General features: G+C 42.0%; 1 protein-coding gene across 3 annotated transcripts in view; it reads left to right on the top strand.

Moving 5' to 3' along the window:
- SNX3 (sorting nexin 3) overlaps positions 1-27,526 on the top strand; it is a 34,691-nt gene that overhangs the window by 5,022 nt on the left and 2,143 nt on the right. The window contains exons 2-5 of one of the 3 annotated variants that reach the window (XM_081318479.1): positions 22,680-22,775; positions 23,154-23,278; positions 24,801-24,936; positions 25,153-25,471. In XM_081318479.1, coding sequence (XP_081174605.1) covers positions 22,680-22,775; positions 23,154-23,278; positions 24,801-24,906 — 327 coding nt within the window. In that variant the 3' untranslated portion in view covers positions 24,907-24,936; positions 25,153-25,471. Of the gene's footprint in view, positions 1-22,679; positions 22,776-23,153; positions 23,279-24,800; positions 25,472-27,526 lie in introns of those variants that run through there. The other 2 variants (XM_081318480.1, XM_081318478.1) reach the window with 2 other exon arrangements.

The following is a 27,526-nucleotide window of genomic DNA, read 5'->3' as shown; positions in this document are numbered from 1 at the left end:
AGAGGAAAGCTCAGATAGCTGCTGCCGGTTTGGGGCATGGCAGGCGTGGATCGGGCGGAAGGAAAGAAAATGGAGGAAAGAAAGGGGGGGAGTGGTTGCTGTTGCTGTTGTCGGGGAGAGACCAGGTGAAGCCGAAGAGGGATTTGAGGTTTTAGTTCATTCCTTTCTTTGAAGGAGAGGAAAGGAGAGAGAGAGAGTGAGAAGGTAGAATTTTATTGCTTTCTTTCGCAGGGGGGATATCCTGAGCGGAGGCAAGACAAAGTGTGAGGAGAGAGAAAGCTGCTAGGGTTGCTAAATTCAGATTTTAACAATAAAGGAAAGGGGGGGAGGGGTTTTGATATCGACGAGACCTGAGGCTATGAGTGATGACAGAAGAGAAGGAGAGGCTGGTCGCTACTGCTTTGGAGACTAGCGGCCATCCGAACTTTGATTACTGTTACTTGTGCAAGTGATAGATATTGTGGGGAGTTGCCCTTGCAGGACGAGCCGTTACTGCAGAGCGCTGACTACCTTTGTTCATGTTTCCATTGATGCCTGAAGCCAGGGTTTTCCCCACCCCCTTGTTTCCAAACGGTCGCTGTAAAATCATTGACTATTGCTGCTACGACGGCCTGGGGCTGTTAAACACCGCTGCGCATTGACTATCAGGGCTAGGGGCTGGTCATCTTTGTTCCTGAAATCCCCCCCCTTGACGACCATCTTCCACTTCCTCACTTTGTGTGAGCTCCCGCTAGAAAAGACACTTTATTAACACCTTGAGAGTGCAGCTGCAGAGCGCGACGGAGGGGAGTGGGGCCGGGAGGGTCTGGGCTTTGGCAGCCTCTGAGGGGGTAATGCTACACATGGGGGTTCATCCGGGATTCCCTGTCTACTCCCCCTTTTGTAAGGGAGGGTTGGTCTCGTGTAGGGATATGAGGATATGAGCCAGGTGAAAAAAATGGACTCTAATGCAGCTATCAGGTGGTGCAAAGAGCAGAATAGTGAAGTAAGGACGTGCGTAGTAATTGATGTTCCTGGCGATGTTTGGTCAGAGGAGTGAATTTTACAGATTTTGTGGGTTCTTGTCCCGGATCAGAGGGTGTATGTGATAGATATGAGGGTGGATCGGGATTCCCCCCATTTTTATGTATTGCTGGAATGGAAGAGTATTCTGGAGTGCTTTCAGGTTGAAAGTTTGCAACTGACAGAAGATGTCAGAGTAGGGGTGAATTTTCTGACAGTATGGGGCACACCTGGCCTGGTGCGCCAGTTGCGGCCCTATCTGGACCGGGATGCCCTGTGCACGGTCACTCATGCGCTCGTGACCTCTCGCCTTGACTACTGTAATGCTCTCTACATGGGGCTTCCCTTGAAGACCACTCGGAGGCTCCAACTGGTACAGAATGCGGCCGCGAGAGTTGTCTTGGGAGTTTCCCGGTACTCCCATGTTACACCTTTGCTCCGCGAGCTGCATTGGCTACCAGTTGTCTTCCGGGTGAGGTTCAAGGTCTTGGTTATGATCTTTAAGTCCTTACATGGCATGGGTCCGGGTTACCTCGGGGACCACCTACTGCCGGCGTCAACTCCCCTCCGCCCTGTGCGTTCCCACAGAGAGGGCCTCCTCAGGGTGCCTCCAGTCAGGGAATGCCGACTGGCGGCCCCCAGGGGGAGAGCCTTCTCTGTGGGTGCCCCGGCTTTGTGGAACCAACTGCCGGTGGAGCTCCGGATGGCATCAGACCTCCGAACTTTCCGTCGTGGCCTGAAGACCCATTTATTTGAATTAGCTGGTCTGGCCTGACGGGGGATTTGGGTTTTAAATTGTTGTTTTAGAATTGTATTACTGTTTTTAACTGGGCATTGATTTAATCTTTTTTTTAACTTTTGTATTGTATTGTATTGTTATTTATATATGCCCTGTGAACCGCCCTGAGTCCCTAGGGAGAAGGGCGGTATACAAATCAAATAAAACTAAACTAAAACTAAACCACTAGGCCAGAAGAAAGAGAAGCGTGCTTCCTTATCCGCGGGGATAGCGGAAATAGGGTTCACACAGGTGGGCGGAAGTTTGACTGCCATCCAAAACCTGACGGGGGTTATTGTATAAGGGCTAGATATAGGAAATTACGTACTTTTTCGGGGATGCAACCGGTGCCAGAAGGGGAAGAGGAGTATGAAGCTTGGATGGAGCAGGCAATACAAGCAGTTGAGGAATGGGATATACCAGACACCCAGAAAAGGCAATGAGTTAAGAGTTTAAAGGGCCCTGCTGCAGAAGCTATTAGAAGTCTAACACTGAGCCGGGGACATTTTACTGTGCATGACTATCTCTCTTTGTTGCATGATGAATTTGGATCTGCCGAGACGGTCTCTAGCTTACTGTTTCACTTGGAACACATGTATCAGAAGAGGAGCAAGAAGCTGTCTGAATATATAAGGGGTCTGAGTAGATTATTATATTAGGTTGTAGAGAGGGGGAGATTAGATTCAACCGAGGTGGAACAAGCCAGGATAGAACTACTCTCCCGGGGTGCTTTGGCTTTGGACCCTGTCGGGAGCCAAATAAAAGTCAAAGCTAGAGGGAATGTTTGGGGGTATATCACGAGCTTAACCCGCTAAAGACGACAATATGGTTTGCGACTCTTATCGGTTTTTCATTGACATTACCAACTCATACGACCGCGGTGCTTCAGACTGAAGGACAATGTGAACTTTGCATGGTAACCACCAAACAAGGCACAATCATAACTAGAACATTGATTTTTCACACTCACCTGTCTTGCAAAACCAAACTGTCACATCACTGCACCTATAATGGTACATCATACTCCATCTGTACTGACGCTGGTAAGATTCAATGTTTCAATCCAAAGGGACCCACTCATCGATACACAATTAAAATTGAAGCAGGGTCAGCTCTCCTGGTTAGTCATGATTTTTATAACAAAGAGGTTTCTCAAGGCGGCAGCCGAGTTGCCAGTAGGACGGCTCTTAGGCCCAGGAGTGGGAAAGGCTAGGGAGGATGATGATCGGTTAACAATAATACAAGCCCAGATACTGGATTTAACTAAGATAATGGCTTCCTGTGGACAGTAATGGGTGGCCTGCCCCCGAACCGAGGTCGGGTTGGGCCAACTGATGGGGGGATGGGCCCGTCTGCCCTGGTTAATAATTCAGTGGAACCAGTGGTTTGTTACAACTGTGGGGGTGTGGGGCATTATAGGCGTGCGTGTACAAAACCATACAGAAGATCAGGGAACCCAGTGCAGTCGGGAAACTGTCAAGGGCCCCAGTGAAGGAGCTAGCTAGGTGCCCGGTGATATCAGTCAGCCCCGACGAGAGGGTTCCCTTGGAAACCCTCATCGAAAATGGGAGTGATGGGAGTACCCCCTTTAGTGAGAAATCTCCGTCCCCTTGAATTGACAGAAGCTGGAGCCACGGGGCCCCAGCAACAGTCTTTGGAGTATCAGGTGCGGGTCGTTGAACCAGACACTGGGTTTCCCACTACTGGGGCTCCCGTGCAGCTGGTGGGCCTTTCTCCAGTCGTGTCAGTGCAGGTGGAAGGTATTTACGCTAAGGCCCTTTTGGATTCGGGTGCGCAAGTCACATTATTATATAGGGATTTTTATGACAAATATTTGATGTATATGCCCATGCTGGAACTGGGTGATATGAAGATCTATGGTATCGGGACTGAGAAATTTCCCTATGATGGATATTTACCCGTACGGCTGACATTTGGGCCTTCTGTTGCCGGGTGTACAGAGACCTTTAATACTCTGGCTATTGTGTGCACTTGCCCCCCGGGAGCTAGTCAGGGTTTATTGGTTGTGGGGACTGGTTAGGCAGTTACTCACCCCAGTTGGGGAGCGGGGCTGGGAGGGCCTGGGCTTTGGCAGCCTCTGAAGGGGTAACGCTACACATATATAATTCCTCACTGAGTTTGCTTGCTCGTTAAGTGACTATTTGAAGTTATGATGGTGCTGAAGGAGATTTGCAAGCAGTTTTTAAAGTTGTGACCATAGCAGGCTCCTTGCTACTTGGATACACATTTATGATGGTTGCATTGTCCCATGGTCACATGATTGTTGTTTGTGACCTTCACAGTGGGCTTCCAATGAGCAAAATCCAGGGGGAAGTTGGCAAGAAGTTGTGAGTTGCAGTTGGACTTTAACAATTGTGGGTGATTTATTTAATGACCACAGCATATGTTGGGATGGTCATGTAATGTTTCACTTTGTGACCACATTGCTTAGTGACAGTTGCCAATTTTTGTTGGTAAGTGAAGACTACCTGTAGATTACTTCCAGCTGTACAAATGTCTTTTTTTAAAAGAGAAATATTAAATATGGCTTTTTCAAACTCTCTATTTTATCTTAAAATGACATGATTTGATATTTCTTTTGTGATATTTTCAATGTTGATCACTGTGTAACAAAGGCAAGTTGAAACATAGTGTACAAGTGGATAAAATCTCAGCAAGAAAGCATGGGTTCATGTTATTTTGAAGTTGTAAGACTGTAAATAGAATGTGGAAGTTCATTTAATTAAATCAAGGATTTTTAACATCTACCTCAACAAATGGTGTGTAAAAACTGTAGATTTATTTATTTATTTATTTATTTATTTATTGATGGGATTTATATCCCGCCCTATCTCCCGAGGGACTCAGGGCGGCTAACAACAAAACATATAATAAGTACAGAAATCAAGATAAAAATAAAATTAAAAACATCTGTGCAATAAATTAAAATTAAAAACTAAAAAATAAATTAAAAGTTCTAAATATAATTAATTAAAATGCCTGTCAGTCCAGGTCAGCCTGGTGGAAAAAGGAGTGTTTTGAGGCCGCGGCGAAAGGATTGGAGATTTTGGGCCATCCGAAGCTCAGGGGGGAGCTGATTCCATAGGGCTGGCGCTCCCACAGAGAAGGCCCTCTCCCTGGGGGTCGCCAGCCGACATTGCCTAGCTGACGGTACCCTGAGGAGGCCCTCTCTGTGTGAGCGTACTGGACGATGGGAATTTGTTCCCGGCAGCAGATGGTCCTGCAAGTATCCCGGGCCTAAGCCATGTAGTGCTTTAAAGGTAAGTACCAGCACCTTAAATCTCACCCGGAGGGCAACTGGTAGCCAATGCAGCTCACGCAGGAGGGGTGTAATATGGGAGTATCGGGGTGCTCCCATCACAACCCGTGCAGCTGCATTCTGCACCAGCTGAAGCCTCCGGGTGGTCTTCAAGGGCAGCCCCATGTAGAGAGCATTACAGTAATCTATACGGGAGGTAACGAGTGTGTGGGTGACTGTACGTAGGGCATCTCGGTCCAAAAAGGGGCGCAATTGGTATATAAGGCGAATCTGTGCAAATGCCCCCCTAGCCACGACTCCAATATGATCTTTAAAACTGAGTCGTGAATCTAGGAGGACGCCCAGATTGCGTGCTCTATCAATGGGAGGCAACATCTCTCCTCCTATAGTCAAAGATGGAACCTCTTGGACTGAACGAGATGACGGTATGTACAGCCACTCAGTCTTGGCCGGGTTGAGTCGAAGCCTGTTTTCTCCCATCCAAATCTGTACCGCTTCCAGGCAACGGGACATCACATCGAGGGCATCACTGGGTTGGTTCGGGGTGGAGATGAATAGCTGGGTATCATCAGCATATTGATGATATTTCACCCCGAAGCCACGAATGATCTCTCCCAGCGGCTTCATATAGATGTTGAACAGGAGGGGCGAGAGCACCGATCCCTGAGGCACTCCACAACTAAGAGGCCTAGGGCTTGACCTCTGCCCTCCTGCCAACACCGTCTGCGAACGGTCCGAGAGGTAGGAGGAGAACCACCGCAGAACGGTGCCTCCCACTCCCAGCCCCTCAAGACGACGCAGTAAGATACCGTGGTCGATGGTATCAAAAGCCGCTGAGAGATCTAATAGGACCAGGACAGAGGAATAACCTCTATCTCGGGCCCGCCAGAGATCATTCACCAGTGCGACCAATGCCGTCTCCGTGCTATGCCCGGGTCTGAAACCCGATTGGTACGGATCTAGATATTTAGCTTCCTCCAGGTTCAAAGGGAGCTGTCGTGCCACCACGCTCTCAACGACCTTTGCTGTTAGAGCCACTGAGTTTCAGAATTTATATATCCTGATGATAATGTAAAAATAGTGTTTCATTATCAGATAGTTTGTTTCTAGTGTATGATTATCGTGCTATATTAATTTCAACTGGACAATTGCTTGTTTGTTCCCAGCTTGGTTATATACTTTACATTTACATGTTACAATCTGGATGATGTCTGATTTTTTTTTTTGAGCAAAAAGCTTATTTCCAGTTCAACATATATTGGCTGAACGTGAGAAACTGTTCCTCCTGAATTAAATATATCCTGCATTCCTATTTTTGTTGTTGGTTCACAGACCATTCCAAGTCATAATATGATTTAGTTAAGGTTTATCCTGTTGAGTAAGTCCAGCCATTGTGATTTGTAAGGCAGGATTGTGAAGCCACCCTGCTGATTATATTGCTGTCTATGCTGCCAAGCGTCTTCGGATGAATAACTGCTGAATTTGCTCTTCCTCTTTCTTGAGTTATCAAACTGTCATTTTGTTCTTTCTTTGATGTCATCTATGACTAAAACTTGTGGGATACAAGTATCTCAGAATCCCAAGGCTAGAATTAATTTGTAGGCTACACTTGATTTCTGAGAGCATTGGAAGCTTTGTGAAAATAACTAGCATCAAGTACATGAATCTGTAGATAGCTTGAGTACATATCTTTCACAAAGGACAAGGTCAGATATCTTTCCTTCATTTAACTAAAAGTTATCATTGAAACCTCTAATGGAACCTGCCTTTCTTTAGCAAGGCTTAGATCAGATACTCAAAAGCTATTAGGTATTATATTTAGCACTTCACGTATATTAACTTTAATATAAAGGAAATGGATTTACTCTTTCATGCTCAAATGTTTTTAAAAGGTAGTTACTGTCTTAATATGCCATCCAAAATATCTTCATTGATAAGTTGTTTTAGTATTCTTATCTGAACTCCTCTTACCCTTTTGGCTTCTTATTTTAAGGAGTCCTGGGGAGATAAAGAAATTAGCAATGCACTCCACTTGTACTTTAGAATTTTTAGCTGAAATGGAGAAGAGCTGAAACAAATTAAATAGCAGATGGTGACTAAAATAATAGTTCGTGCATTGCTTTGGGTTTCTGTTGTGATAAAATAACTATGGCTTGCTTGCTTTCTAATGGAATTCTCCTTTTACAAGGTCATCATTTTAAAAATGGAGTTCCTGTTTTTTCAAAACCTTGGGATTACTAATGGAAAACTGGTGATATTTGCTAGTTAAGAGTCTTTACAACGGTAAACAGTTACAATTCTATATATAATTATTAATACAAAGATTGTGCATGCATGTGTACACATATACTGGTCTATATAATATGCTTATATGTTCTTTTTTAATAATTTATATATTTTTGTGCTTTGTTCATTTTGTTTTTGTTGTTCTGTTATTAGTTTAAAAGCAACAATAAATAAAAAGGAATCTTTGTATTCTACCATCCAAAATTCAAAGTGGCAGAATGTTCTAGAGCATTTCAGATCCTAACAACCCATTGAATTTGGCTGTATATTCCATAGATGGACTGAAGTTTTGAAGGGAAGTTTTTGAAGTATATAGAGCCATTAACTCTCTGCCTCAGCTCTCTACAAAATATTTTTAAAGCCATGCAATCTTTCTAGTTTATAGAAGTACATATATTCATAAATGCAAATATTACAGCCTGTCTCACTTATTGGTAAAAATGATCAGATTGCACTGCAAGTCTATATTTGACTGAATGTCATCTTACTCTATTTCTGTTATTTCCAGCTCTAGCCAACAAAGCTACCTGAGCATATACAATCATAGACAAATAATGAATGGTACTATAAGAATTATTTGAATTACTAGTTATTTAACTCCAACAAATTGGGGTTAGCTGTTGTTAATAATAAATTAGAAGAAAATAACAGTTAATCATGTTAAAACTCATGGGCAAACACTTAAGATTGTGCGTTGCCGAGTTTCCTGTCAAACTGAGCTTCATCAACCTCCTCCAATTTTGTGCTTTCCAGCTATATAGAAATGCATCATGGTTAGCAATCTAGGGAAAAAGAAGTCCCTTAATTCTGAGGTGATTTCATGCTATTTGAATGTGAAATCTGTTCTTGTTTGCTTGTATCCTGCCTTCATTATTTTTACAAATAACTCAAGGCAGTGAACATGTCACACACACCTCCTGTTTTCCCCACAGCAACAACCCTGTGAGATGGGTTGGGTTGAGAGAGAGTAACCTAAGGCCAGTCACTCTCTCAACCCACCTCACATAGTTAGGTCACCCAGGTGGCTTTCATGCTAAAATGGAACTTGAACTCACAATCTCCTGTTTCTAGCCTGACACCTTAACCACTAGACCAAACTGGCCCAATCTGTGCTCATTCATCTACTTTATCAGTTATATTAAAAGACTAGCCTACAATTGAAAAGTTGGAAAATTATGCGTTTCTCATCATTCTGTTTGTTAATTTCCAAATTGAGCTCTAAAATTTGAAGGACAAATAGTTCCTGATAGGTGATTGTCCCTGAACCAAGGCTGTTTCATATTCTGTTTATGTGATTATTCATAATCACACCTGCTGAGGATATGTAACAGACCAGCAACTTACTAGGCTTGAATTGATGACAACGGTTATGCCCATTTCTCTTACGAGAGAGAGAAAGAGAGAGAGAGAGAGAGAGAGAGAGAGAGAGAGAGAGAGAGAGAGAGAGAGAGAGAGAGAGAGAGAGAGATGATGGCTTTTATTAACTGATTTGATTACTACATACACTCTCTTGCTTGGAATTAGTCTTATTTGGAACCTACTTCAGTTAGTGATGGAAAGGAGAAATGCAATTAGATAGAGGGTATTTCTGGCCAAGTATGGTTAGAGCAGGAATGGGGAACCGAATCCAACTGGACTAAAATGATGATGGGAGAGCAGAAATGTGGAATCAAGCAAATGCAGCGCCAAAGTGCTGACAACATTTTGAAGTGTTTCCAGAGGAGGTGGGTATACTCACCTCTTGTTGTTTCTTGGATAACCTTGTCGTGGTAGCTCATGGCTAAGAAAAATAGAAGTTTGGCTTTTAACATCCCTTCCTATGACCAACTCCTAATTAAATCATACCTTAAAGAAAGACCAAATCATATAGTAGTGGAAACTTCGGTTGTGTACAATTGAAATCTAATCTGGAATAAATGGTTATTGGATTTGAGAATTGAAAAAAAATACTGTACTCTACATGAAATAATGCTGTTACGGAGGGGATGATCACATGTCTTTCTTCTGTACGGATTTGTCACTATAGGGATAAGTGTACCAAACAATTGAGGCCACCTATGTCCAGCTTCGGCTGGGCAGCTAGGCTTAGATTGTCCTTGGATGAAGGTAGTCTGGCTTCAGTTATCTATGTCCTGATAAATTCTCTATTGAAATACTGCAGTGCATTCTATATTGAAGATGTTTTGGAAACAATAACAATAATAACAATAACAAAGTAGGGAAGCTAATTTGATTCATTTGGCAACCATAAAGTATTGTATTTGCTACTTGTGAATTCCTATGCCCAGTTGAGAGCGCTGATATTAATGTACAGACATTTGAATAATCTAAAACCCAACATGTATTTATGATGGTCAAGTCATGTCAGTCAAACTTTATCTCCTTTTATGACAGAGTTATTAGCCTGGTTGGTCAGGGAAATGCTGTGGACAATGTCTCACAGAGTATCCTTATTAACAAAATGATCAAATATGGATTTGACAGCTAAACCTTTAGGTGGGTCCACAGCTGGCTCAAAGATCATACCTAAAGGGTAGTTATAAATGGCATCAAATCTACTCGGAAAGACGTCCCAAATGAAGTGAACACCACAAGGATCTGTCCAGAACCCAGCAGTTGTGTTCAGTATATTTATAAATAATATTGATGAGGAAATGCTGATCAAATTTGCAGATGTTCAAAGCTAAGTGGGGTGGCTAAAAGGGAAAAAATAATGAAGATCTAAACAAGCTTGAACAATGGGCAAAAACAAATAGAATGAAATTTAACACAAATGTGAAAAGTTACGCATCTGGGTAAGAAAAATGAAATAAACATGTACAGGTTTGGGGAAATTTGGTTTAAAAGCAGTACGGTATGTGTGAGAGGAACTTGGGTGTACTAGTGGATCACAACAAGCTCAGCCTATCCTGACAGGCTAATGCAGCTCTTGAGGAACATCAACAGCAACTCTACAGAAGGACTGTTAAGATGGTGAAAGAACTGAAAAATCCCATAAGGAACACCTAGATATGTTTAGTTTACAGAAGAGAAGGTTGAGTGGGGAAATGATAGGTGTCTTCAAATACAGGTCACCCTCGACTTACAACAGTTCATTTAGTGACCATTTGAAGTTACAATGGCACTAAAAAAAGTGACTTATGCCCGTTTTTCACACTCACAACCGTTGCAGCATCCCCTCCAGGGTCACGTGATCAGAATTCAGGAGCTTGGCAACTGGTTCATGTTTATGATGATTGCAGTGTCCTGGGGACATGTGATCACCTTTTGCAACATGATAAGCGAAGTCAGTGAGAGAGCCAGATCCACTTAACCGTGTTACTAACTGAACAAGTGCCATGATGCACTTAACAACTGTGTCAAGAAAGGTCATAAAATGGGGCAAAACTCACTTAGCAAATGTCTCGCTTCGCAATAGAAATGTCGGGTTCAGTCGAGGACTATCTGTATCTGAAGGGCTATTGCATTGTAGAGAAATTGGACTTATTCTCATTTGCTCCTACTGGAAAATGTAACTTTAAGGAGGGAGACACAGACAAGACTTTAAGAAGAAATTCATGACAATAAGAGCTGTCACTCAGTGAAATGGGTTACCTAATGGAGTGGTTTTTCCCCACTTCATTAGAGGTTTTCAGACAAGCTGGACACTTATTAAATCATGAGATGGTGTAATGCAGGGGTCCTCAACCTTGGCAACTTTAAGACTTGTGGACTTCAACTCCCAGAATTCCTCAGCCAGCTTTGCTTTGCTTTGCTGGCTGAGGAATTCTGGGAGTTGAAGTCCGCAAGTCTTAAAGTTGCCAAGGCTGAGGACCCCTGGTGCAATAAATCCCTCAGTGCACACAGTGTGGGACTTGATGATTTTTAGGTCCAGTCCAAAACACACACACACACACACACACACACACACGGTTCTTTCTGTGACTATCTGGTTATGGAATTCCCTCCTAGGGGAAGTTTGCTTAGTCCGTAGACTGTGGTTAGGTAACTATTTAAAAACATGTCTGTTCATGCAGACCCTTGGTAGGTAATGTTGCTTTGGGAATAAGATTCTTTGGTGCTTGTTTCTGCAAATGGTTTTAGTTATACCGTGACTGACCTAACTTTCTCTTTCCATCGTCTGTACCGTCTAGTTTCTTCCCATGAACAGTTAATAAGTATGTTTAAGGTGTTTTTGTCTATTTTTATGCTAAAATAAAGGCTGAAGATCCAATTTAATTTCTTCAGGAAAATGCTGAGGTTTGTATCCCAATAGTATTAACCAAAAGGAATTAACCAGCAGGAGGCAGTAAAAGAAAATTAATATACCTGCTTCATAATGTGTCTCTTAATGTGTTCCCCAAATGCGCTGTTTTGATTGTTCCATAGATTTTTCCTAATAGCATGACTTTACAAAGTTCTTGGAGTATTTTGTGAATTGTTAGTAGTATCTACTTTCTCCTGCAATTGAGTTGCCAATAGAATTTACCATAGTCTGTTTTTCAAATTGGTACTATGGTAACAGTGTCTTTGTTCAGCAAGACCTATTTGGGTGGGGGGGGGGTTACTTGCAGGTGTGCTATAGACTTCAAGAAATTGCCCAAAAGGAGTACAGTTTTTCTGTAAAGTAAAATGAGAAGTCCACACAATGCAAGTGGCATATCAGATTCTTTTTCTTTGGACAGCAGTAGCCTGTGTGCTATATAGATCACTATAATTTTCCTGACTGTGGACCTTTTTCCATTCTGCTTTTGTAAATCGGTATCTTAATTGACAGTCCCATCATCTTCCTGGTTCATTGGTGTTTGGGGCCTCTTGTCAAAACATTGCATTTTGGCTTATGTTAGGTAAAGGTAAAGGTTCCCCCGCACATGCGTGCTAGTCGTTTCTAACTCTAGGGGCCGGTGCTCATCTCCGTTTCAAAGCCGAAGAGCCAGCGCTTGTCCGAGGACGTCTCCGCGGTCATGTGGCCGGCATGACTAGACGCCAAAGGTGCACGGAACGCTGTTACCTTCCCACCGTCGTGGTCCCTATTTTTCTACTTGCATTTTTACGTGCTTTTGAACTGCTAGGTTGGCAGAAGCTGGGATGAGTAACAGGCGCTCACTCTGTTTCGTGGCACTCAGGGACAAAAAGTTACCTCAGAAAGTCAGGTGCTCATGTGATTGATTTAAAAATAAACTGCAGCTAATAAAAAACAAACCCAGAAGTCTCTTATGGAGATCAGAGAATGAAATTATTAAAGAGACACATTTCTACAGATTCTCTAGGTACTGTGCTTTAACATTCCTCTTGTCGTTCCCAGTCCAGAGTTCAAGGTTTAATTTTGTGGGAGTGCTTTATTTTCAGTATAACAAATGGATCTATCCTAGCTTTTTATTAACAACTTGCATAATAACTCCGGTGGCCATCTAAGGAGGTAGAAGTCATTGGCGGAGGGGTTTGTGTCATCTTTCAGAAACACTCTCAGCTCTGGTCAGGAAGCTGACAGAAGAACGATAGATTTTTCTGCCAGCATACTTACTAGGACAGGGGTCTCCAACTCCGGCAACCTTAAGACTTATGGACTTCAACTCCCAGAATTCTGGGAATTGAAGTCCACAAGTCTTAAAGTTGCCAAGGTTGAGGACCACTGTACTAGGATATTTTTGTTATTTGACCAAAGGACCAGCAGCCTATTTCTAGGTAACTCTTAGAAGGATGGGATTTTCTATTGTGTGGCCAGCAGGAGTTATCTTTGTGCAGATTGTGGGCGTTTGTGGGTTCATTTTAGAAGGCTGATGGACGTTTTGATGGGAAACAGACTGGCAAACTGCATAATTTTAGGCAGTTCAAGGAGATCAGTCAAGTTGTTAAAAGGAAGCAGGGAGGCCACAGTGACAAGCCACACAAGGCAGCTTGTTTTGGCTCTAGCATTGGCAGCTGAGCCAGTCATATCCATTCCCATCAGCAGCAATGTGAAAATGAAGGGGAGCAACAATGGATGTCACAGCTGACTGCTTCCTTTGCAAAAGCTAGTTAGAAGCATTGGTTGACAGGTAAATTATATTTAAGTTTTTAAACTTTCTGGCTTATTTCTTTTCATGTTGGTCACTGGAATAAAGAATTTCAAAATTTAATCCATCTTGAAAAAGTACTGCCTGATTTGGCAGGTATGTTGGGTGATTCTGTACATAGTATCAGCATTTAATTTTGAGAGATGCAAATGGAAAGAATTGGGGTGTAGATAAGCATTTGACCCTTTTATTTTTTAAAAAAAGTTATATTAAAGGATTTAAACTACTTTAAAAATAGTAGGCAAATCCTCAAGAGCAATTGTTGGCACTTTTATCTGTCTTAAATACATATTATGGGATAGATACCATTGCTGCATCTGAAGTTTCAGATTCTAGATCTTTTTGAAGAATCAGTTGAGATACCTCTCAGTAACCTGTTTTTATAGGAAACTGTAGGAAGGCAACATATATATATATTATCAAACATTTTATACATACATACATATATATGTAAAAGGGACACGGTGGCTCAGTGGGTTAGGACACTGAGCTTGTCGATCAGGTCGGCAGTTTGGCGGGTTGAATCCCAAGTGCCATATAACAGAGTGAGCACCTTTTACTCATCCCATCTTCTGCCAACCTAGCAGTTCGAAAGCACGTAAAAATGCAAGTAGAAAAATAGGGACCACTACGGTGGGAAGGTAACAGCGTTCCATGCGCCTTTGGCGTCTAGTCATGCCGGTCACATGACCATGGAGACGTCCTCGGACAAGCGCTGGATTTTTGGCTTTGAAACGGAGATGAGCACCGGCCCCTAGAGTTGGAAATGACTAGTACGCGTGTGCGGGGGAACCTTTATCTTTACCTTACATATGTATGTATGTATGTATGTATATATGTGTATGTGTATATGTATATGTGTGTATATGTGTGTGTGTGTTATTTTTATATTAAGATTGAGATTGATAGGACATTTTATTGTGTGCATGCTGGATGTTTCAGAGAATATTAAAAGCTGAATCACTTGCCTTGTTAGAGATGTAATTAAATTCTCTTATTAATTTTATGGGTCTAAAGTTGTCCAATTATTACCACATTTTGGGCCAGAATAATTGAATCACCATGATTTTAGGCAGACATTTGCAGTTTAAAGATGCTTAGCTGTATCCCTATTTATCAGTACCTATTAAGGGCACTAATTTCTTTGTATATCAGCATGTTGAAAAGTATTTGTTCTATTACAAGGAGAAGGATTTTCAAAGAGTTTGGTAACTTCCCTAAAATTACTATATTTGAAATGTTATTTCTCCAGGTTTTTCCTTCCTTTGCATTTTTAACTGATATTATATTGTCAAAATTCTGTAAATATGTGCATATTTTAATTAATACTATTTTAAAAAGTTTATATTGATATAGTTACTTGAACAATTCCTCTCTGCCTATTTTGAGTAACAGTCCAAAGCCTATTGGACTGTGCTCTGATTTCTTTAGAGCCTCTTCTCATATGATAAGAACATTTCTAAAATGTAATTTGGCAGCAGATCTTGATATGGTTTCATACAATCACCAACTCCTCTAGTTCTGTAGTATCTCTGAAAGCATTCATTTTCCATTAATCTCATGAATGAATGTATCCTTCTCTTGACATCTTTTATCATTAGATCACGAAACTGAAAGTACCCTCAGAACCAGAAATGCATTCCTCAAAGGATGGAAATGTATTCTGTTTGCTTGTTCTTTTGCTTTCCTTCCCTTCTCCTGTGTAGATATTTGGAATTATGCCTGACAGGTTGTTTTTTTTTTAAGTGTAGTCTCTGTCAAATTTCACCCCTTAAGGGTTCTCTTGTCCACATTTTTTCTGCATTCATATTCAGACTGTTGATCTAAACTAATTTCATCCGTCTAAATCAGGGGTGTCAAACTGTCGGCCCGTGGGCCGGTTGCATCATGCGGAGGCCACACCCACCCCAGCTCCGGCAATGCGAAAAAAGTCGTGATGCGTCGCGACACGTCACATGACGCAGCGAGTTTGACACCCATACTTTAAATCCTCTATTCGTTTATCATTCTTTCATTTTGATAGCAGTGATGGAGAATAAAAGACATAAGCACTAAGGAACATGGTCATCCCTAATAGTAATGGTCAGAAAGTCTCAGACTGTAACTTGTTTCCTGGTAATTTCATAAATGAAGTGCACATAAGGTTTAATATGCCGTGTACTATTGTTATCAAACAATTCCTAAAATACTATTGGAATTTATTATCCACTGCAATATTTTTGAGCCGAATTCACTTTTTGTAAAACAAAGTGTATTTTAAAATCTGCTTTAAATTTTAAAAACAAAAAATAGAAATATTTGAGGAGAGTATTTTAAAAAATCATAGTTGTTTCTTAGCCTCACTGTTGTTTAATTAGTTCCTTAGTGCAAGAACTGCTACTTCTTACTGCTGTTTTGCTTATGATTATTTTGGGTAATACTGACTTGTAAAAAGACAGAATTCTTAGGACTACACTCTCTGCAATTGATGAACTTCTCTATGATCCATGAAGGCTTATACGGTAGTATATTGCTAGCCTTTAGGCTAATGTAATGTGTGTTTATTAAATAAAGTATGTTCTTTATCTGTCTTGTTTTAAAGTCTATTTGCATTACAGGAAATAGTGTACCATAAATTCCACAGATCCAGGTACTAGTATTAGCACAGTATTCCACGTTGTTTTTGCCTCTGCCTTTATATTAGAACACTCAAATACAGATGCTTTGCAAAGCTCAAGACTCGTATTCCTGCATCAGTATATATGCACTTTGGTGCTCAAGTAGCATCAAAGAAAAGGAACTATTGATCTAAAATGTGTGACAAATCTATCTTACCCATTTTTCAGGGTAAGATATAGACTTGTATGCTGTGGATATTGAATAAAAACTGGTAGGGCAATCTGTTATGTTTACATATGAAACTGATCCTGAATTGTCTTCTAATAATAGGGAGCTAAATTGTAGCTAGAAAAGCAGCATTGCAAAGATTCATTGGACATTATTACAGCTGGGGTGCACAGGGCTTGGTGTGCCTCCTAGATGCCATCACAATTGCCCCTGAATTATAATTTGTAAAGTGGAAAAAGTGGGAGATAAATTAGTAGGTATTCAGAGCACAACCTTCATTTGGTACTATTGACTTTATGTAATGTGGTCTTAAGCATGCTACTCAAAAATTAAATGCAGTATTCCTCTTCAGAAAAAGCTGTAAGTCCTGTTATATAGGCTCCAAAAATAAACAGAATTTAGTCATGCAAACAGAGCATATTCTCTATTAGTTGTACCCAGTGCTTTTTTTGTAAAAGAAAAAGGTGCTGGAACACACACATGTCATACAACCCGCCTTGCCTACCCTACAAGGTTCCATCCAAAAAAGGTGCCGGAACTCCGTTCTGAGCGTTCTATGACAAAAAAAGCCCTGGGTGTACCCTGTAAAGTAGCAGTTGGTCTGCCAAACAATTAGTCAGAACAAATGTTATTAATGTATTTATATCCCCTTTAAGGTTCTTGTCAATCATGCAGGCAACACCGTTTGACAGATACTTGAAGGTATCTGTCAGACTCCTAAATTGTACCATTTTAACTGCTCGGTTCTAGATTTCCACTTCCCATGGTTTTCACACTGGATTTTAAAATGCTATAAAAATTATTATTGGATTAATACAGCATCTTAATTCCCTTTCTCCCCAATAATATTGAATGAGGACTCTAATAAAGCAGAATCAGATGCAAAACAATGATAATTAAAGACCTAATTGAGAAATATAATTAAAACAAATTCTGCTGGTTCTATAATGAACCTGTAATAAGTTTGGATGAATTTACAATCTGGTAGACATAAATTTAAAATGTTAGGACAATCTCTCTCTCTCTCTCTCTCTCTCTCTCTCTCTCTCTCTCTCTCTCTGTGTGTGTGTGTGTGTGTGTGTGTGTGTTAACCTTTAGAGTTCAGAGAATTTCACATGTTTGCCTAGTGAAGTAGCTTGTATTTCAGAGGTAAACTATTTTGAAATAGCAAAAAAGTCAGATGTGTAGAGAATAATTCTGATTGTTTTGGGAGTTCAAAGGAAGAAAAATGGAGAGGTGCCAAGTTCCAATTCCACTTTTTTTTTAAGCACTGTACCACTAAACCTTTATACCTTGCTTAGAGATTAACTTTTATGTGCTTCCGCACCAAGAAATAAGAGTTTCTGAGGCGCTCCTTTAAGGATTTATTCTTAACTTGCTGAATAAAAGAGCAGTTAACAAGAAGGATTATGTAACCCGAGCAAATGGAATGTTAAAGGTAAAATCTCACCTGCAGAAAACATAAAACTGTACAGGCTTTACAGACTTACAATGACTTATTTTGGAGAGTTGAAATCTGCTAAGAAGCCAAAAGGTGAAATCAGAGTGCAGTAATCCGTTGTTTTTAATTTCTGGGAATCTTTCCCTTGAGCTCCAAAGGAACTGTATAGTGGTGATTCCTAACTGGGGTGAAAGTAGTTTCACAAAAGCAAGTATGACTTCTAACATAAAGGAGTTTCTTAAGTTTATATTTCTTGTGAGGCATGAGTACAATAAAACGTGTTGTACTTAGCTGGGAAAATGCAGGTGCCTTTTTAACTTGGCTTGGGTTTCATGCCTTGTACATACAGATGTTGCTTTATGTGATAATATGGGCTTTTCTTCTTAATATTTCACTTATCAGGCTTTTTAATGATAAGCCTTCTTATTAGCCACACATTTGGCTGGAGGTGAAAAATTAGGAAGTGTTATAATTCATTTTCATACATTTCCATTGCCCTAGGTAGCAAGTATTTATTTATTATTTATTTATTTAATTCGATTTATATACCGTCCTTTTCCCGAAGGACTCAGGGTGGTTTACAGGGCAGATTAAAACAATACAATATATACAAGTTAAAATAAAAATTAAATTAGATAGCCCCAAAAAATAAAAAAATAAAAACTTAAAAACTTTAAAAACCCTCAGTCCAGGCCGGCAAGTTCGAATAGCCAAGTCTTTAGGTCCCGGCGAAACGAGCGAAGGTCGGGGGCCATCCGGAGTTCCACCGGCAGCTGATTCCAAAGGGCAGGCGCACCCACCGAGAATGCTTTCCCCCTGGGTGCCGCCAGCCGGCACTCCCTGACCGGTGGCACCCCGAGGAGACCCTCCCTGTGGGAGCGCACAGGACGATGGGAAATTGATGCTGGCTGCAGGAGCTCCCGAAGATAGTCCGGACCCGTGCCATTTAGGGCTTTATAGGTCATCACCAGCACCTTGAATCTCACCCGGAGGGCAACCGGAAGCCAATGCAGCTCGCGGAGAAGAGGTGTTACATGGGAGTATCAAGAAACCCCCATCACAACTCGCGCAGACGCATTCTGCACCATCTGAAGCCTCCGAGTGGTCCTCAAGGGCAGCCCCATGTAGAGAGCGTTGCAGTAGTCTATCCGGGAGGTCACAAGCGCATGAGTGACTGTACGTAGGCCATCTTGGTCCAGGTAGGGCTGCAACTGGCGCACCAGGCGAACCTGGGCAAAAGCCCCCCTGGCCATGGCTCCTATATGATCTTCCAAACTGAGCCGTGAGTCCAGGAGGACGCCCAAGTTGCGGACCCTATCTACGGGGGGTAACACCTCACCCCCCATAATTAACGATGGAATAGAATGGTCAATCCGAGATGCCAGTATGCACAGCCACTCAGTCTGGCAGAGTTAAGTCGAAGCCTGTTTCTCCCCAACCAGACCCGGACCACCTCCAGGCAACGGGACATCACATCGAGGGCATCACTGGGTTGGTTCGGGGTGGAGAGAAAAAACTGGATATCATCAGCATACTGATGATACCCCGCCCCAAAACCACGAATGATCTCACCCAGCGGCTTCATATAGATGTTGAACAGGAGGGGAGAGAGGACCGACCCCTGAGGAACTCCACAAACGAGAGGCCTCGGGGCCGACCTCTGCCCTCCTGCCAACACCGACTGCGAGCGGCCCAGGAGGTAGGAGGAGAACCACTGTAGAACTGTGCCCCCCACTCCCAACCCTCTGAGACACCGCAGCAAGATACCATGGTCGATGGTATTGAAAGCCGCTGAGAGGTCTAATAGGACTAGGACAGAGGAACAACCCCTGTCCCGAACCCGCCAGAGATCATTCACCAGCACGACCAGTGCCGTCTCTGTGCTGTACCCGGGCCTAAAGCCCGATTGGTACGGGTCCATATAATCAGTTTCCTCCAGGAACAGAGGGAGCTGATGTGCCACCACGCTCTCAACAACCTTCGCTACAAAGTGAAGTTTGGAGACTGGACGATAGTTGTTCAAAACAGCTGGATCCAGGACAGGCTTCTTGAGGAGGGGCCTCACCACCGCCTCCTTCAAGGCAGTAGGGAAGCTACTCTCCCTCAAAGAAACAGTTATTACTGCATGGATCCAGCCTCGTGTCCCCTCCCAAGCTGCGTACACCAGCCAGGAGGGGCACGGGTCCAACAAACACGTGGTGGAACTTAGCCTCCGCATGATCCTGTCCACCTCTTCTGGAGTCACAGGATCGAATTCATCCCAGATAATATTTCCAAGACCGCTCGTCTCACCCCCGTCCGACTCTGCCCAGTCGGAGTCCAGACCGGCCCAAATCTGAGCGATTCTATCCGTCAGATGTTGGCTAAACTCCTCGCCCCGCCCCTGCAAGGGCTCCTCCCTCACCTCCTGATTAAGGAGGGAGCGAGTGACCCTAAACAGGGCAGCTGGGCGATTATCTGCGGAAGCGATGAGGGCGGTGAAGTAGTCAGACTTCGCCGCCTCCATCGCAGCGAGATAAGACCTCGTTGAGGTTCTTAACCGCAGTCGATCAGATTCGGACCGGCTGGATCTCCAACAGCTCTCCAGACCCCGTCTCCTGCGCTTCATCTCCAGGAGCTCCACAGAAAACCATGGAGCCCAATGGGATCTGCGCCAGGTCAGGGGTCACAAGGGTACAACACAGTCGAGCGCCTGGTGGCTGCCCTTTCCCAGGCATCCACCAAGGCGTCGGCCGGGCTGTGAGTGAGGGAGATAGGTATAGACCCAAGCGCCATCTGGAACCGTTCTGGATCCATTAGGCGCCTGGGGCGGAACCACCTGGTCGGCTCCGCAGCCCAGCGGCGAGGGGTGGCAAAGCGGAAGACCAGCCGCAGGAGATAATGATCGGTCCATGACAGGGGGACAATAGTTGGTGAACCCCTTCCCAGATCATCAAGCCACTGTCCAGATAAAAAGACAAGGTTGAGTGTGTGACCCCCTCCATGAGTCGGACCCTGAATTACTTGGGTCAGGTCCATGGCCGTCATGGAGGCCATGAACTCCTGAGCCAACTCTGACGACCCCCAAGGGAAGGCAGGTTAAAGTCCCCCATAACTATAAGTCTAGGGAACTCAACCGCCAACCCCGAGAGGGCATCAAGAAGCTTGGTTAGGGCCGTTGCCATGCAGCTGGGCGCCAGGTACGTCAGCAACAGGCCCAACTGAGCCCCAGGGCCGCACCTCAGGAGGAGTGACTCACACCCGACTATCTGTACGATAGTGGCCTCCCGCGGACATAAGGTCTCCCGTATAACCACTGCCACCCCCGCGCCCCTGCCCTGAGCCCGAGGCCGGTGGTGCACACGGAAACCTGGAGGGCAAAGTTCAGTCAGAGGGACACCCCCCCCTCTGGGCCCAACCAGGTTTCCGTAATGCATGCCAGGTACATACAATACTGCTTTTTCTGCTTGAATATTGAGCACATGTGATTGATGGATCTTTAAACTACTTTTGGGATTTCTTGAGTAACTTGAAAGGGCTTTTCATTTTAAATCCAAACACGCTATGTAATTTTGGTGCAAAAATCCATTTTAGTAGCTGAGATTTGAATGCAGCTTCCTGTTAACATCTAGGGAAAATTGGCCATGTACAAAAGAAGCCGATAAGAGTCTGTCTGTCCTTGTGCCATCTTTGTACCAGCATGCAAGGACATGGTGGCCTCTCAGCCAAAGGAATGTGAAGAATTATTTATATTCATTCAAATTTGCTTATTTACCAGATTTATAACTTACCTTTATACAGGAGCTCAAGACAACATAGATAGTGCTCCCTCCTCCTATTTCGCGCGCACGCACACACACACACACACACACACACTGTGAGATGGATTGAACTGAGTGACTAACTTGTAGTCACCCAACGAGCTTCGGAGGCTGAAGGCAGCCTGGGATTTGCATCTCCTGCTCCTGGTCCAACACCAGTCTTCACACTCTTGTACACAGTATTATAAGATTGGATTAAGAGAACGTAACTTTAGCAGTGTTCCTGAACGCTTGGGTAGATTTGAATATTGTATTGACTCTCTTAATCCATATGGAACCTGGTAGGCATGAGGTCTTGAGTCCTTCCTAGAGGATTGGTCTCAGAAGATAGTACAGTCTCCTGCCCTACCCTAGGGTCACTGTCATGTCCTCTATATTTTTAATATCCACAAGGGGACGTTATTTGAATATTTGAGCTGTTATTTCAACAGTATGCAAATAATATCTTTCCTGGATATAGTGACGAACGTTGATGTCAGAGCAAGCAACCAGGAACTTATTCCAGGTAAAACAGAGTTTCTGAGAGTGGGAAAATAAATTTTGGGACACATAAATTACAGCTGATCCTAGAAAGACATGCTTTCTCCTTAAAGAGGCCAAGTAAACATAGAACGGACAGTATAAAGTCTTAAACACTTGGAAGACTTGAATCACAAGAACTGTTATTCAACATTTACTGTCTACAGTAAACAGGAGCTGAAATTCAGTAGCATGTACATGGCCACTCCTATCCTAGATACTTGCCTTCACTTCTTTGCCCTGCAGTTAAAGTAATTTTTTTTAATTAGGATCATTGTATAAAATGTGATGGCATCTTTGTGCTTTTTAGTCTTTATTTGTTGCACACCTTCCTGGGAGGATTTACTCCAAAGGGTGACTTTATTATAAGTGTTTTGAATATCTAGGAAAGATGGACTTGTATTTTTTGTGGACAGCCACAAAAATGATGCTCTAATAATACAACTGTATTAATGTATTGCTTTCAGTTTGCTCACCTAACCTGAGGAATCCATTTGAAGTGTAATATCTAGATAAACACACGTTGTTTCTACATTGCCAAGCCCTCAGATGTCATAGCTGAATGATTTCTGAACCTTGGCAACTTTAAGAAGTGTGGGCCTCAACTCCCTGGATTCTCCAGCCAGCATTCTAGAAGTTGGAAGTCCCGGCTTCTTTAAAGTTGCTAACTTAAGTCAAGTGAATGGAGAGTGATGGGTCTTGTTTCTTTCAGACAAATCTTCCGATCTTCAAATTGAAGGAGTCTTGCGTCAGGAGACGATACAGTGATTTTGAATGGCTTCGAAGTGAGCTAGAAAGAGAAAGTAAGGTGAGGCCACCAAATTTTCTTGACGCTTGATGATAATTTAGCAGTCCAAAAGTTTGCCATGCTTTGTTGGCAGGGAGGATTGCCAATTTATTCTGGTATTTTGTTATAATTAGGGCACGTACGCCATAAGCCATCTTGCATCCTAACAGCTGTGTTTAAGCCTGGAACATTTATGTATTTTCACCCTAAATCATCTTGGTGCCACATTCCTAAGGAAGGGGATGAATCTGAATTTCTTTCTACAGTGCTTAGTGAATTTTCAGAGCTCTTTGTGCAGCAGCAATAATGATGGTTATGGTGGTAGTGATGGCAATGTTGATGATGCTTTAATTTTTAGCATAACAGAGTTGGAATCTAAAATACCAATTGTTTTTTTAGGTGGTTGTACCTCCTTTACCCGGAAAAGCCTTTCTTCGCCAATTGCCTTTCAGAGGAGATGATGGGATATTTGATGATTCCTTTATAGAAGAGAGGAAGCAGGGGCTTGAACAATTCATAAACAAGTAAGTGGGATATTCTATTTCTTGTGTTGCACAGAAACTTCAGTAATGAACAATATGCTGGTGCACTGGACTGAGTTCCGAGCAATGGTGTTAACATCCCAGTAGATTATATGTTACACCTACTGACATCTAACAGTGACCTGTTAAGTCTTTTCAAGACCAGTGAAGCTTGTGCTAATATAAAGAAATCTCAGTTTACATTCTTAAAGACTTCTGAACCACTTTCCAGCTTGAACTGCGAAGCAATTTCAATATCCAAGCTGAACGGTATGCAGCCACTTAACATGCTTGCTGCAAAAATTGAAGAATTTGTAGTGACCTGGGTTTTGTTTCTTAATGTATGCAAATTGCTCAGATTGCAGCATGTAAAGATAGCATCATACAAATAAGGCTGGGGGAGATAAATGTGCTCATCATTGAACAAACAATTTGGTTATAATTTCTGACTGCAAGTACGATCCCCAGTACGGATTTGTATGTTTGAATCTAGAGGATATTACAGGTATATGAGTGCTGATTTGGCCTTCAGAAAAGATCCTTATAAACCTTCTAACTTGGAAATGAAACGGTTTGTGCTGTGTATTTATCAAGAACTTCCTTTTCCTACTGTCTGTAATTAAACAGCAACATTTTTGCTTTGGCACTTCATGGCTGAAGGAATTCATTCTTGCTGCAGCCAAATTCTCTTTCATAAACCTTTGGTTAAATAAGCCATGGTTGACTCATAGTACCTCACCCTATTTGATGTTGCCATCTCAGAAATTTATTCTTAGTGCTTTATGCGGATTCAAAAGAGGCAAAGATATGATAGCTTAAAAGCTGCCACGGAACGCAGTGCAATTTTGCAGAATTATGAACAAAAGACACTGCTATAAAATCAGTCTTTTTTAAAATAAACTGGAATTTGGGGGTTAAATTGACTTTTGCTGAACTTATGTCTGTTTTCTGTTTATCCCCATCACAAATAGGTCAGTGGGCCTGTTCATTGATACTTTGCAGGAAATTTCACCTTCTGAATTAAGATAGGGGATGGCACGGTGGGTCAGTGGTTAAGACGCTGGGCTTGCCAGCTGGAAAGCCAGGAGCCCAGGTTCAGGACCTGAGAGCCACATGACAGTATGAATTCCCATCCTCGCTCCAACTCCTGCCAACCCAGCAGTTCGAAAGAATGCAAATGCGAGTAGATAAATAGGTGCCACTTCAGTGGGAAAGTTAACAGCATTCCGTGATGTCATGGCATTCCGCCTCATGATATCTTCGGACAGCGCTGACTCAGTGGCCATGAAACGAAGATGAGCGTGGCCCCCTGTAGTCAGCAACAACTAGCTGAGTAAAATTTGCAGGGACTCTTTAACTTAGTAACCCTACCTAGTTAAGTTAGAGAACTAGAACGCAGAATTTTAGGCTTTTAAAAAAATGTAGAATGCTTAGAAGCCAGTTGCTGACAAACTAAAGTATGTTGGGACTATTACAAGGCACACAGACACCTTTGAAGACTAACCTTTTAATTTTTAATTTTCAGAGTTGCAGGTCATCCTTTGGCTCAGAATGAACGTTGTCTTCATATGTTCTTGCAAGATGAAATAATAGATAAAAGCTACACACCATCGAAAATAAGACATGCTTGAATGCTGCACAACACTTTAACCGGCATAAATGTTAGTGATTAACTTACATGGTCCAAGATTTGTAGTTAAGGTTTTAGCATGCTCCAGACCAATTGGCACAAGAAACCTTTCGTATAGTAATGGCACTGCTTGGTCTTTGCATTCATTTTATGGCATTAAAGAAGTTTAGGTAAATCTGCTGTCAGATGTTTGATTAAATGGCTTTTAAAAATCTAAATACTTTGAACCTCTTTTCTTCCTTTGCAGTGACCTTGTGGGGATTCCTGACTTGGCCTTACTTGAACTTGCACTGTTCTGGTGTTGCACGTTCACTTTTATTTGATTAAAACACTAGAATATTTCTGTAAAATAAGTAGTATTGCACCTACAATTTGGTGGCTAACATTGTTTCATTATCCCCTTGTGTAAAATAAGCACTTCTGAGGTTGTATCCTTAGGTGGTAAAACAAATACCTTTGTACTGAGAAGCAATGAGGAAACTATCTTTATATTGTGTAAAAAGAAATCAGATTTGTATACTAAGATCATTTGTCTAAAGTTGTTTTGAAATAAAAAGTGAAATGCATTTAGCATGCCTTTACTGCTGTGATGATGGGGAGGCAATTGGGCTGGATTACCCCAGATGAGCTGTTCTACATTGATACTCAGATTTTCGGAGTTCCCTGCTACGTTTCTTTTGGTTAGATTTCTAAAAGTGGCTTACAGTTGGTGAAACTGCCATTTATTACATCCTGAGTCAAGAGTGCAGTTCCACTTGCTTTTATTCAAGAGAGCAACATTCATGTTAAGTTAATTCATTAGAACTCTGAGAAGCCCAGTTGATGTCAGGATTTGAAATTCCAAATGTTGTTTCCAGTAAAGACCGAATCAGATCCTTTAAAAATTTCAGTATATCATGTTTTTTTTTCCAGTGAAGGGTTTTTGTAGGATTGGTTGGCACCTTCTATTGCTGCTTTCAACATAGATATTAATAAGTCACAAATGTGGCAAAATCAGAGATGCACAATTTCCAACAGTTCAAGAGTTAGACTAGACTTTGCACAATGCGTTAAGGGCCTCATTCTGTGGCTGCCAGAGGTGCCTGGGGGGAGGGATTTCAGGAATGTTTTGAGGTGAAATTGGGTCCTTAAACATCTGCAAAAAAAATGGGGGTGTATCAAATGTTTGGCCACATTCAGCAATGAAGGGAGGAGACTTTGGGGCCATAAATGGGATTCTTATAAATGCTGCCAGTTGATCTTTGGGGATTGCTGTCACACCTACCATGCTCAGGCACTTTGAAAGTGTGCATACTTGGTTACAGAAGCCTCACCATTGTGGGATTCCAATATTATGGCCCTGATCCATTTCAGGGACTGCACTGATTTCTGAGAATAATTTCTTCTGCCAGCTAGGATTTAACTGAATGTACTCTATATACTAAGTGGTCCTTTTTGTAGTGGGGGCAGACTTAAGAGATTTTTTTAAATATACACAGTATTGCACACAGCACAACTTCCATAAATATTGGCTTACTACTGGAGTGTCAAATGCTGGGCCCAAGTAGTTTTATTTTTAAAATGTTGGAATTCTTTGATTTTGGAGACACAATTATACTGAATCAGACCCAGTGTTCATTTTGCTTACTGCTTTTATCTAGCCTGACTCTGGCTTGCTTGCACATTTCCCAATTTTTACTTTGCAAAGAGGCATGCATGTAAAATCCAATCTCAGTCCTGCTAACTGTATTCACTTGCTTACCCAAGAGCAACTTAAACATGAATAATCGATTGGCCCAATTTTCTGTGTTTTTATGGAATATAATCCATAAACTAAACTGAGTTAGATCTATACAGTTTATCAGGCTAAAATATAGTTGGCTAGTGTAATTCAGTTGTCAGGCCAATATTGCCTGCTTCTTCCTTTAAACACGCAGCATTCCCCTCCAATTCATCTGCCTCGGACGATATTGAATTGGGATATATCAAACCTGTTAGATTGTTCTGACCATAATAGAATAAATACAGTACTGAATGGCATACACTCCCAGAACTTTGGAAGGAGTATGCTAAAGCCGATTGTTGTATTGAGAAACCAAAAAGCTAATCTAATATATTTTGGTTAATATAATAATATCAGGAACGTGCATATAGCATCAATGGGAAACAATTCTTAATAGTAGTTCCAGTTTAAATTTAATATATTTTTTATTCTTTGTAAATACAATGGTTACAACCTTAACTTCACAAATCAGTTAATTCACTTTTGTACAAGAGAAGTTTATTCATTCTATGATATTTCAAGTGCTGATTTTCCTTTCTCAGTGCTATTTCCTAAAACAAAAACCTTGAAAAAAGTACAATGGTTATTTTCCCCTCCTACATTTTAATACTCTCATCAACTTAAGCAGCTCATAAATGTGCCTGGGGTGGTGAGGATTAGAAAGCATATGAGAAAGGTTTTAATGGACCTGGAGGTCCATTATATATATTGTATATATAATCTACAACAGCCTTCCCCATCTTAACATTTAGTCCTAGCCAACATGACCCATAAGTGGAGTGATGTGTTTCCCAGTACAGTATCAAGCAGACTAGAGAGTCTCAAAGATAGTTACGTTTGTTGTATTGATCAACTGATT

Source organism: Vipera berus, assembly GCF_964194415.1.
Source record: "Vipera berus genome assembly, chromosome: 1".
NCBI lineage: Eukaryota > Metazoa > Chordata > Lepidosauria > Squamata > Viperidae > Vipera > Vipera berus.
Note: the sequence above shows the minus strand (reverse complement) of the source record. Positions and strands in the feature narration are given on the sequence as shown.